The sequence below is a fragment of the Trifolium pratense genome, linkage group LG3 (assembly GCF_020283565.1).
Source record: "Trifolium pratense cultivar HEN17-A07 linkage group LG3, ARS_RC_1.1, whole genome shotgun sequence".
NCBI lineage: Eukaryota > Viridiplantae > Streptophyta > Magnoliopsida > Fabales > Fabaceae > Trifolium > Trifolium pratense.
In genome coordinates this window covers 25,804,850-25,818,338 of record NC_060061.1, presented here as the reverse complement: position 1 = coordinate 25,818,338, position 13,489 = coordinate 25,804,850, and the positions used below count along the sequence as shown (strand labels likewise).

General features: G+C 33.5%; 1 protein-coding gene across 1 annotated transcript; it reads left to right on the top strand.

Annotated features, from left to right (window-relative positions):
- Positions 1-1,587: 1,587 nt before the first annotated feature.
- Positions 1,588-5,789, top strand: LOC123917665 (protein RETICULATA-RELATED 4, chloroplastic-like). Its single transcript, XM_045969442.1, has 8 exons — positions 1,588-2,318; positions 3,066-3,134; positions 3,799-3,930; positions 4,037-4,090; positions 4,186-4,230; positions 4,739-4,878; positions 5,177-5,302; positions 5,389-5,789. The coding sequence occupies exons 1-8, from the start codon at positions 1,743-1,745 to the stop codon at positions 5,423-5,425; spliced, it is 1,179 nt and encodes a 392-aa protein (XP_045825398.1). The 5' UTR covers positions 1,588-1,742; the 3' UTR covers positions 5,426-5,789.
- The last annotated feature ends 7,700 nt before the right edge of the window (positions 5,790-13,489 follow it).

Genomic DNA, 13,489 nt, shown 5'->3' with positions numbered 1-13,489 from the left:
AACCAAGTAATATATACAATTTGTATCTCTATAAATTGTATGCATATGATCAATAAAATCAATGCTCATTGATGAAACTATTCTCTCCCTCTATCACTCTCTTCCACTCTAACAATTCGAAGTTAGATCATGAAGTAAGTAAAATTTGCCTAAAAAGAAATTCACCGTAAAAGTTAAACTCAAGTTTTTTCAATCAATCCATCTTTTGGTTAAAAATGCATTTTTTATTTTGACAAATGGTTAAAAATGCATTAATCACTTAAAACCAATGACTTCGTTCTATTCTTTTTATTTTGTTCCATCTTTTTTTTATGAGATTATTTTGTTCGATTTTGTGTTATTAACTTTTTAAGGATACTAATTATGTTTTTACATAAGGAAAATGTTAACATAGGCAATATATTAATCCCTTCCTTTTCCTTCTCTTCGATTGAACAATACCACAAATCTACTCTATTTCTCTTTTCTCATGCTCTTTCCATCTCTTTCTCTATTCACACTTTCTTCCTACAATCAAACATACCTCTAGAACATATGTTAAATAGTCTCGTAAGCTTACCTTATTTGGTAGGACATTGCATTATATATGCAGGGGTTAAAGTTTGAACCTCGGTCATCCCACTTATTCACCTGATGATGTTAAATAAGTAGTATACTAATAATAAAAAAAATTATCTTATACTAGTACGTAATTTTTTTTTTTTTGGTTTTCACTCTCTGGTTCCTAGATGAAGGGGGCCATCATAGTAGTCCAGAGTTCGGGACGAGTTCTGGCATCAAGTAATTTCAGTCTCCTTCCGAATGCAGTTGCGGGGATCGAACTAGTACGGAATTTATGTAGGCTTGGAAACATATAAAAAATCATATTCCTAAATCCTAATACATTAATTTTCGTCCTAACATTAAATCAGCCTAATATACAGGTGTATATAGGAAGTAACGCCCCCCCCTGCTGTGTCTAATGTCTTCTTCAGCTGGAAAAAGGAAACAAACAACCAATCCAACAACCACTTCCTCTTCCTGCCAATATTCCTTCCATTTATTTATTTAATTTAATAATAAAAGTTTGACCTCTTAGCACTAAAAATAAATAAAAAATAAAAAATCAAAATACCGATCAATCACTATAATCAATTAATAAATTCTACCCTATATTAGTATATAAGTATTAATTTTTTTTGTCAAGTAGCCTAGTAGCTAGAAAATCTACCTTAAAAGCGAATAAGTAGAGTGTGCCGAATTCGAATCCATACTTCTGCATATATGGTGCGATGTCACTACCAACTGAGTTAAGCTCACATAGATATATATATATATATATATATATATAAGTATCTTTTTATAAAAAAGAAAAAAGAATATAAGTATCTCTCACAAATCATTTTAATTAGAATTGAATTAGTAATTAGGAGAGATTTGAGTAGATTATTACACGAGAACATAGTCTCAAATAAATAAATAAATTGTAAAGAATAAAAAAAAAGGTGGCAATTGTCAAAAAAAATAAAAAAAGGTGGCAGTCACATCATCACACTACAAAATGAAAATTCTATTTTATTGAATTTTACTAAAAAAAAAAAAAACAATAAATTCATATAAGTATATTAGTCGAAAACAAGTCATAACTCTCAAAAAACCTCCTGAGTGAGTCGTCGTGCGCAGCCTCATAAGTGAAGTGAAAAGCCAAAAGCATAATCAGAATCAGAAGCAGAAAGCAAAGAAAGAAAAGAACAAGAACAACAATGTCGATCGCTTTTTCCTTCCTTCCTCCTTCCTCCCATTCTCTTTCCTCTCAATCTCCTTCCATTCCTAAATCCATCCCTTCCTTTTCCTTCTCTCCATCTTCCCTCCGTCTCCGTCTAACTCCCTCTCCTTCTCTCCGCATCAATCACCGCACAGATCCTCTCTTCATTCTCCATTCCAGTGATTCCACCGGCGGTGGTTCATTCGGCGGTCACGACGACGGTGGTTCATTTGGTGGTCACGGTGGCGGCGGCGGTGATGGAAAAGGTAATGACGGACACGGTGACGGCGGAGAAAGCAATGATGGAGATGGACATGGACACGGCGGAGTGAATGAGGTGCTTTTGTTGTTGGCGCAAGCAGGTAGGTCGTTGGAGAGTTTGCCGGCAGACCTAGCTAATGCTATCAAAGAAGGTAAGATTCCTGCATCTGTTGTTGCGAGGTTTCTGGAGCTTGAGAAGTCTCCTTTTATGCGGTGGTTGCTTCAGTTTGCTGGTTTTAAGGAGCGTCTTCTCGCTGATGATCTTTTCCTTGCTAAGGTCGGCATGGAGTGCGGCGTTGGCGTCTTCACCAAGGTTTTTTCATTTTCAATTTCGTTTATTGTTTAGCTTATAAGGTTTAACTCTTTCTCTTGTTTCATTTTGTGTTTTATTCATATTTGCTGAATTGTAATGGAATTAAACCATGACAAGGCGTTGATAACAATGTTTTTTTATTTGATTTGGGGGATTGATTGAATAGATTAAATTTGGTTATTGGTGGAATAAAAATTTAATTAAATTGAGTGTTTTGACATGTGATTAGTTAATAGTTACAATGAATCACAGAAACAAACACTAGACAATATTGGCACATCGACGCCGATAATAATTTGAGAAAATGACATAATTCAATGTGTCGGTGTTGGACACCGGGACATGCTAAATCAAAGAGTGTTTGTGCTTCATAGATTACCGGGACATGCATAATCAAAGGAGTGTCTATGCTTCATAGATTAGTAATGAGTTGTACTGTTATTTTGAACAAGAAGATTGGGTTAGTTAACAATTAATTGTTGAGCTAAAGTCTTCATTTTTGAGGCTGTAGTACCTCTTGTACTTCTTCCCATCATTTGGGTGTAGTCCTACTTGTACTACTATTCTCTGTAATCGATATAATTTGTTATTAAAAGAAATTTGTTGAGCTAAAAAAGCAATTAAACTGTTTACTTTATTTTTTTAATTATTTATTTTTTTTTAATTATGTTTGATCTAATTGTGTACTTTGTATGTTTATATGCTAATTGACAATCTTCTCTTAATTGTATTTCTTGTCTCTCTTAGACTGCTGCTGAGTATGATCGCCGGAGAGAGAACTTTTTCAATGAGCTGGAAATTGTGTTCTGTGATGTGGTATGCATATTCTCGATTTCTCAGAATTTTTTCCTGTGAATTTCCTAGCTTAATTGCAGTTGTTGTTTTATGACACCTTGTGATGGATATGACCATGATATAATGCTATTCTTTGCCCATAATGTTATTTTGTGTATGTTTGTTAGCATTTTCATCTTTGCAACAGATTATTTTCAACATGTTTCTGATATGCATTGTGTTTCAAAGTTTTTGATTAACTAGAAATAGAATTTGAGATATCTGTTGACAAAATAGTTTTCTATTTTCCTCTTGTTGTATGTTGCATTTGTCATCACTTGTTCTGGTATATAAAATCATCATGAGACCGATGGTTCAAATTGTCAAAAATATAATGAAGAATGATATAGACTGTAGACAAATTGGAGAAACCAACAACAATAGTTTCTTTGGTATTAGCTGTTACGTCCTAATACTATTGATGCTACTTTAAGTGCTTTTACTGATAAACACTTTCTTTTATTTGGATCAAAGAATGTCTTTTCGCTGTTAGGTCCTAATCTTTGTTGTTTTACTCTATACATTTCTCTGTTATCTTGCACTTTGTACATGCTATAGTTGAGAGAAAATATTGCTTCCTGTGAAACATGAATTGCAGTCATTTCCCGTAAGGCCGTAACACCCGTATTACTTATTTTGTTCTCAGATCATGGCTATACTCGCAGATTTCATGCTAGTGTATCTACCTGCACCTACTGTTTCTCTTAGACCACCACTTGGAGTTAGTGCAGGGGCTATTACCAAGTTTTTCCACAACTGCCCAGATAATGCATTCCAGGTCTTTATATATCCCATGGATTACTTTGACATGCTTTTCATTACTAAACAATTTTCACAACTAAGTTTTAGTATTTACTTATCACATTTTTAATTTCCTTCCACAGGTTGCTCTATCTGGAACATCATATTCCTTCTTGCAGAGAATTGGTGCAATTGTGGTATGTACAGTTTGGGTGACTTCTGTTTTATCCTTTTTTTTAGTTTCCTTTGGGCTGTGGCTAATTGTTATAAAAAATGTGGTTACCTTGCACAGCGTAATGGGTCCAAGCTTTTTGCAGTTGGAACTGCTTCATCACTGGTTAGTTCTCATCATTCTTGGGATATTGCTTTTGCTTTCTGGTTTTATAATTTTTTTTATAAGTTTTTACATCATTTTAGTTTCTCTTCACATTAATTTTATGAGCACATCTGGATGTATATTCAATTAGCATTAACAAAAGTTAAGCAGACTCATGATTTTGCAGTGCAAGTCTAAATCTTGGTCCTTCACTTGCACTATTTATATTGAACTTATTTTTCACCCCACGGATTTTTAGGGTGAACTGATTAGTATAATATATATCTTCTAATATAATAAACTACTTTTGCATCTGGTCATCAAATATGAATTTGAAATCATTTATAATCTACTGCTTCTGAAGAATGAGATAGTGAAGGGCCAAAAATGTTTGTCAAGTATCTATATCATTTATTACGGCCTTTTATTTCAATAAAAAATCTTCCCATGTTATTTGCATTTGTTGTTTTAAGTGTAACTGGAATCAACTGGGTTCAAACACTAACACTTACATTTCGTTTTCATCCAGATTGGGACAGCTGTGACAAATGCCGCAATTAACGCAAAGAAGGCTGTTAATAAGGCTTCTGCGGAGGAAATTGAAAATGTTCCTATACTGTCTACCAGTGCTGCTTATGGTGTCTATATGGCAGTTTCTAGCAATCTCAGGTAAAAGGATTACGTGATTACCATTAGTGATGAATTTTTCGAAGCTATTCTAAAATCTATGAATAAGCTTGCATGGAAAATGTTCATTATTTTTTTTTTAATGTTTGTATGACTTCATGAAGAACCTTCACGGTATATAAATTAAAACTTTATCTTTTGCCACATCATGTATGTTACAGTGATCACTTTCCATCATATTAAAAATGTTCGAGCTGTTCATGTTTGCAGTAGTAACTGAATATATAGATTGCTCTCTAAAGCTTCTACTAAAAAATCAAGAATATGATTTGCGTGACAGGTACCAAGTTCTTGCTGGAATTATTGAGCAAAGGCTTTTGGAACCTTTGTTGCACCAGCACAAGCTTGTACTCGGTGCTCTTTGCTTTGCTGCTCGGACCGGAAATACATATTTGGGTTCATTATTGTAAGAAATTTAACATCTTTCTGATTACTTGTAAAAGAAGCTTTCTTGTTGCCAGTGACTCATGTTATATAATTTTGCCTTTACAGATGGGTGGATTATGCTCGTTGGATAGGGGTTCAGTAGGCCCAAGACAAAGACAATGAATGACATGGTTCTTCTTGATTGACTGCATTTATATCAAGAAGTGCATTTCCTTCATTACTTGACATCATACAACAGATTAATTGAGTAGCCGAATAGTTTTTTTTTTATCTCTATTTATTTTTATATGCTCATTGCTGAGCATTCTCCTGATTCTTATTTTTCTCATAAATATCCTCATTCAATTGTTGCTATGAGGTTGACAGCATATATATTTTTTTTATCTTTGGGGTACAAGGACATAGTTTGAAACTAGATGAGAATGTTGCAGCAAATTGAAAGGGATTAAAGAAACAAGTTTCATGTTTTTTCTTGATGGCAAAAAAAATCCTCTGGTTTTCTACTCTAGACCCATTCCTTGCTCTAGCATGAGCTATGGGGGTTGTGAATTATTCCGCAAACTTGGTTTATGCTGAGAAATTCCTGTTTGATTTTGTAGAATTATGATATCTTTTATTTTCAGAGCTTTACTTAGAGAGTAATGCCTGGTTGAGTTACATTCAAGTCTAGATGCATTTCTTCTCTCTTTGTTGAGCAAATTTTTTCTTGATTTGATTGTGTTGGATTAATTTTACATTTGATTTGTTTTCAATTACATAACACTGTCATGTTGAAGAATAAAACGTGAATGATCATGTGTAAATGGTATGGTATGATTTGCAAGTAGCATGATTTAATCTTGTATCTGTATTACAAGAGAAAATAATGGTATTGGATTTATAGGGTCAGTCGGCCTATGTTCGTTAGGATCTAGAGTTTAAATGGCTATGAAGATATTTAAATTGGGTCAGAGATCATAGGATTCCATCATTAATTAGTAATGTTTGACCCGATCTGACCGAAGTCCGATTTTGCATGTACTCATAGGGCAAGTACAATCGCAAAATTGTCTGACTTCGTGATTCGGATTGTGATTTTAACTACAATGAATGTGACCATAAAAATAGAAGCAAAAGAAAATGCCATCGGTGAAGGATGAGAGTTCTTCGTCATCGATGAAGGATGATAGCAAGAGTTTTTCAACGTTTATAAACTCGTATGTAAGAGAAAGAGTTTTAGGTGTTTTCAAAATTTGAGTTTCGGCCTCTGAAGCACCGATACGCCAAAATGATTTTTGAATTGCATTCGATATGTATCAAAGGAGTTATGAGTGTCTATTTTTTTTTTATATCGTTGATATCCCGTAGATACGACCAGTTCATATTCATACACTGACGAAGCTTGCCAATTTTCTAGGTGGGGGCCAAAAATAATGAAACAAAATAAAATATATTTTGAAATTGTTATGAACTATTCCTAGAGAATAACAAGAATAAAGATGAAGAGATGAATGAGAGAAAGAGAAGAGAGAATAAACTATTGTATTGTTCTATTCAAGGTGTATCTTTTACATTGTGAGATAGTCATATATATAGGAGATTACATGGGCCAAGAATATGGGCATAGACTAATGGACATCCACATCTATATTATTCATAACACTCCCCATTGGATGTCCATCGATGATATGCCTCATTAAAACCTTACTATTAAAAACCCAGTGGGAAAAATCATAGTGAAGGAAAAAGAGTACAACATCCTTTGTGTGTGAACTGCCTCGTTAAAAACCTTACCAGGAAAACCCAGTGGGACAAAACCACGGTGAAGGGAAAAAGAGTGCAGAACATATTTATATCTCCCCCTCATAAAGACAATTATTATACATGAAATGAAAAATCAAATAATCTTCTGTACTAGCTGCTCCAAAGTTTTACTAAAAGTTGACTCTGTAGAAAAATCTGACATACCTTCTTTATTATACTCTTCTCTAAATTAGCACTGCGTCTGATATTATCTTCATGTTGAGTTGTTGCAGGAACCATCATTTTGTAATAAAACAATGAATTTCTTGTATGTGTTGAATTACAATCCTCAACAAAAACATCTTCTCAACTTTCTTGTATGTTTTGCTTTACTTCAATATTTGGGTTGGATGAATAGGCAAAAATAAAATACTACGAAATTATAGCAAATATATTAGTGAGCTTAATTGAATTAAGATATGGTACTTCATGACCAATTCAAATTGTTCATCATTTTCTTGAGGCATGACACATCAAATGACATTGCAACCATTTTTAGTATACAACAAATTAGATTTGTCAATGTCAAACTGTTTTAACACTTTTGCTATATAATCTTATTAAATTAAATGAGAATATCTCATAAGCTCTTCGGGAGTCTAGATGATATTTTATCATTAATATAAGCCTCAGATATAAATAATTCATTGTCAAATATAACTAAATCCTCCAGGGATCATCATTATCAAGTGAGCCAGTCAAATAGGTTAAAACACATATTTCACATGAATTGAGTATTTCAGATGCTACTCAACTTAATTAATTTTTGAATTCACTTCAGGTGAATATGATTCTTGAAAATCAATGATTGACATTTATCAATATACTTGAATAACAATTCAAACTCTAAACATTTTGTTTTTATTATTTTTCTCTTGAAAACTTATTCATATCGATTTATCTCCATCTGCAGATGAAATGGACTACTGGTCCAAAAACATTTCGCTTTGCAAAGCTAGTTTAATTTTGTATCAATTGCGTCTATCTATTTAGTCAATCATTTCATTGTCTATAATCCTTAATAGACTTTGATTTATGATCCTCATTGTCATTTATCACATATATAGCGCTTTATTATTTATTATGTGCAAAAATATTGTCAACGTTGACTTCATCTCGGTTTCATCGTATTCCATTCATGACATAATTTATTGAGATCTCTTTATTTTCATAAATTTTAGGTACCTAATAAGTTCTTCTGGAACTGAAAAATCAATTATGTCAAATGCTCTTTTGAGATTTTGATATCCTCACTTGGGTCATCTTTCTTTTTATAGCTCCTTATCTTATTTGAGGAATTTATCCTTGAAACCGATTTGCTTACCATGCTTCAAGCGTGGTTAAGAATCATTTGCAATATTAGATTTTCCAACAGAGACATTCATTTTTATTGGAGCATTAGCAGCTGTTGATTGATTTCATAAACTTTGCAAATGAGTTATCTTTTGAACTTCTGGTTCATATTGATTTCTAAGAGGATCAAAATAACAATTATTAATTTATTTCAAAACATTTCAATTGAACTTCTAGTTCATATTTTTAGCTGATTATTATCTCCCCCTAATATTGGGAAAACTAATTCACCAATTGATAATCAGCCCATAAAGCTGTAAAAAAATCTCTAATTATTGGCTCACTTTGGAGATTCATATAAAAATTATTTTCCCAATATTCTTTTACTACCCATTTAAATGCATTATATTGGAGCAATTGAGACGTACCCAACACATCCAAAAATGTTTATATGGGAAAATAGGTTTATAAACTAAAATTCAAATAAATTAGGGGAGAGCTTATGTATATAATAATTTGTTGGCATGATGCTATTCAATATCTCAACATACATGTTTGAGTGTTCCCAACTATAACTTAGAATGAATCTTCAGGTCCATTATTTTTTGTTTGTATGAACATATTTCACAAGATGTTTGGTATAAATTTCAATTAACATATGATATTTATCAAATACTTTCTAGAATAATATATATAAAATGATCTCTTAAAAATAATCTCACAAACTTCTGGTTGTGAATTTATAACAAACATACATGTGACCATTTGGTTGATGCATCAATTCAAATTTTAGAAATCTAATCGGTCCACATGATCGGTGTATTGATTTACAAATATCACCTTATATATATTCTAAAAAAATAAAAGATGCTCATTTACTTAATTTATCAACTTCCTTTGGGAACTAGTAACACATAAAAATTATTAGATTGAATGAACTACTGGCCATTCAATACATATCCATAGAAATTTTTCGCATCATAATAGACCAGAAATGACCCAACTGATCTTGCCAATGACAAAATTAATATGATTTATTTGTAAACTTCTGGTTTACTTGAACATGTGCTTAAGTTGCACTAATATCATAAGTACACCACAAACTAGAGATAAAAGTTGATAATATGTCTCGTAATATAGAGATAACGTTAGTAGGTAGTATTTACAAAATTTTGGCGAAGGTCCTCGCGAATCGGTTACGTCTTGTTATTGGAAGTGTGATCTCAGAGTCTCAGTCGGCGTTCGTTCAAGATAGGCAGATTCTGGATGGAATTCTTATAGCTAATGAGATTGTGGATGAGGCTAGAAAGTCAAAGAAGGAACTTATGCTTTTTAAGGTGGATTTTGAGAAAGCCTATGATTCAGTGGATTGGAGTTATTTGGACAAGGTTATGGAGAGGATGTCATTTCCTATTTTGTGGAGGAAGTGGATTAGGGAGTGTGTGGGTACAGCTACGGCATCTATTCTGGTCAATGGTAGCCCAACTGATGAGTTCCCTCTCGAGAGAGGCCTTAGACAAGGAGATCCGTTATCTCCTTTTCTTTTCCTGTTGGCCGCGGAGGGGTTAAATGTGTTGATGGAGGCAATGGTCTCACGTAATGTATTTGTGGGATATAGTTTAGGGGAGTCGGACCCTATTGCGGTGACGCATTTACAGTTTGCTGATGACACTCTGTTAATGGGGGTGAAGAGTTGGGCTAATGTACGGGCTCTGCGAGCGTTATTGGTGTTGTTTGAGACTATGTCAGGTTTAAAGGTCAATTTTAACAAAAGTTTGCTTGTTGGGGTGAATATTCCTGAATCCTGGTTAGGCGAAGCTGCGTCTGCTCTATGTTGTAAAGTGGGGAAAATTCCTTTTCTTTACTTGGGCCTTCCTATTGGGGGTGATTCGAGGCGTTTGGGCTTTTGGAAACTGGTGTTGGATCGTTTAAAGAATAGATTAACTGGGTGGAAGAGTCGCTTTCTTTCTTTTGGTGGTCGTCTGGTTTTGATTAAGTCTGTCTTGACATCTCTACCTGTCTATGCTCTATCCTTCTTCAAAGCTCCTTCAGGTATCATTTCCTCTATTGAATCTCTTTTAATTAAATTTTTTTGGGGGGGGTGTGAGGATTTTAGGAAAATAGCTTGGGTTAATTGGAAAACTATTTGTTTACGGAAAGAGTATGGAGGTTTGGGGGTAAGGCAGTTGCGAGAGTTTAATTTGGCACTGTTAGGTAAATGGTGTTGGAGGATGTTAGTGGATCGAGAGGGGTTGTGGTTTCGAGTGTTGGCAGCTCGGTATGGGGTGGAGCGAGGGAGATTGCGAGATGGAGGGCGGCGAGGGTCTTTGTGGTGGCGAGAGATAGTGAGTATTAGGGATGGTGCTGGAGAGTCAGGGAGAGGGTGGTTCGGGGAGCATGTTGTTAGGGTGGTGGGGAATGGTTCAGATACACTTTTCTGGACTGACCCCTGGGTGGATGAGACTCCTTTATGTGAGCGATTTGGCCGTCTGTTTACTTTATTAGAGACCAAATTGCGTACGGTGGCTGAGATGTTCTCGTTAGGGTGGGGGATGGATGGGGCGGCTTGGGTTTGGCGGAGGCAGCTGAGGGTGTGGGAGGAGGACATGTTGAGGGAGTGTCAGCTTTTACTTTCTAACATTTCTTTATAGGCACAGTACTCAGATAGGTGGCGGTGGCAGCCAGATCCTGACACAGGTTATTCTGTTCGAGGAGTGTACCAGCTTTTGACTACTCGGGATACGGTTACCATGGACGATGCAGGACATCTTATTTGGCATCCTCAGGTTCCTTTGAAGGTTTCCATTTTTGCGTGGCGTCTACTTCGTGACAGGTTACCTACGAAGTCAAACCTAGTCACTCGAGGCATATTATCTACTACAGCACAGGTGTGTGTAGCTGGATGTGGAGAGGCAGAGTCGACTCATCACTTATTCATCTCTTGCAGCTTCTTTGGTTCTCTTTGGGCATTGGTGAGTACGTGGATTGGCATTTCTTTGACGGACTCCAGTACTGTTCGGGATCACTTCGTTCATTTCACTTCATCTTTAGGTGGATCTCGGACACGCCGGTCTTTTATGCAGCTAATTTGGCTTGTTAGTGTATGGATCATATGGACGAAAAGAAATCACAGATTGTTCAGAGGCTCAACTAGCACTTCTCTCCAGTTATTGGACAAGATCAAGCTATTTTCTTACAGGTGGTTGAAGTCGAAGAATGTTACTTTGACTTTAAACTACCATAGTTGGTGGTCTAGTCCTTTATCATGTTTGGGCCTTGTATGATGGTGTTATTTATATTTTTCTTTTCTTTTCCGTCTCCTTGTAAACTCTGGTAGTTCATCTAGGCACACCTTGTGCTGAGGGGACTATTTTTTGTTAATATATATTCCATTTTAACTTCTTCAAAAAAAAAATATAGAGATAAAATATCTCTGTCGTTTCTTGTTTCAATATGATATTCATTTATGTGAATATCCTTCGGTAACAAATTTCTTTAAGACTTAAAATATAAAATATATTAGCAAAGTGCAACTTTGTTTCTCGATATAACAATGCATTGACTCTTCTGGAGTCTTCAATAATTTTCGTACTACCAAATATAAAATTTAATTTTTCATGAATAGTAGTATCGATGAATATTTTCAAGCTAAACAAATATGTTTCTACAAAAAAATCTTTTCGGTGGAACACAATAAAAAAAAGTAATAATTTATTTGTACGAGAATTAAAAGAGTAAAAATAAAGTATAACAAAAAAATTTTATGTGGATTTCAGTAGAATTAGAAATTAAAATATAGTAACAATTAAAAGATTTTAAAATTAAAATCAATCAATTGATTTAAATATGTAACCGGAATAATTAAAATCAGTTTATATTTACAAACTGTAACCGAATTATAACTATAAGTAATTAAGAAAATAACTGTATTCAAAGCTTAAGAAAACATAATCACCATAAAATAAATTCAAAGTTTAATGTATAAAAAGCTAAATGTAACTTTTTTCTTAGGCATATATTTCATAGGGAATAATAATGGTCTACCTCATAGTAAAATATAAAATAGATAGATAGAGATCTTACTAAGTTGTACATCGAGAAATAAAGTCAAATTATCATGTAAAAACTTTCACATTTCAATTGATAATTATTGAAATTGTACCAATCTAAAATATGATTAATCAAATATTTTTGAAATTATTTTCATAAGTTTGCTACTCCAGGAGCATATTCAAGAGACATACATAATTGTTCTTTTAATTTTGGTCCAATTTATACTAAGATCAAATAGATCATATGGACTTTAATCATATTGTAAAAAAAATTAGTTCTTCAGGAACTCAACAACAAATCTCTATTCAGAATGGCTAGAGAAAAACACAATTTTACAATCTTTCATAATATTGGTTAAGAAAATCCATATTTTTTGAGCAATCCATCAAATATGCGCTAATATTAAAGCTTTAGCTTTTCAAGAACTATATCACAAGTGATCTTCATATAATGATCACAATAATCTTCATAATTTCTTCAAGAAAATTTTATTCTTTGAGCAATCATTCAAAGAGACTTCAATATTAAGGTTTTCCCTTTTTCTTCTTAGTTCTTCGGGAACTATCACATATATTTTCATTAGTTTTGCTAATTTGCCCACTTTTTCGGCCTTTTTTTATTCTTGTCATTTTTTTTTCACTTCTAGTGAGAAGCCGAACTTTTAAAATTAACACAGCCATGACTATTACCACGACCATGACCACAATTTTGTCCATGGTAATTATGTGTTGCTACATTCACTTCTGGGAATGGAGTAACATCAGTGGGTTGGAGTTCATTCATTTATGGAAATAATTTTTCATTCATTTTTTTTATTGATAATATCATCAAATAATAAAATCAAACAAATTAGATAAGCATACTTAACATAGTTAAATAGAATTTCTTATAGTATGTTTATACATTAGATGGTGACAAAACTAATAAGGAGTTTAAAGGAATTGCTACAACATATAACTATTAATATATTATTATATTATTTCTTAAAGGAATTAAATTATTGGTCTTGAAGAAAAATAATTATAGGTAACGTACATGAAATTTGAAAGTTAAAACCATAATAGCTTATGATGATGCT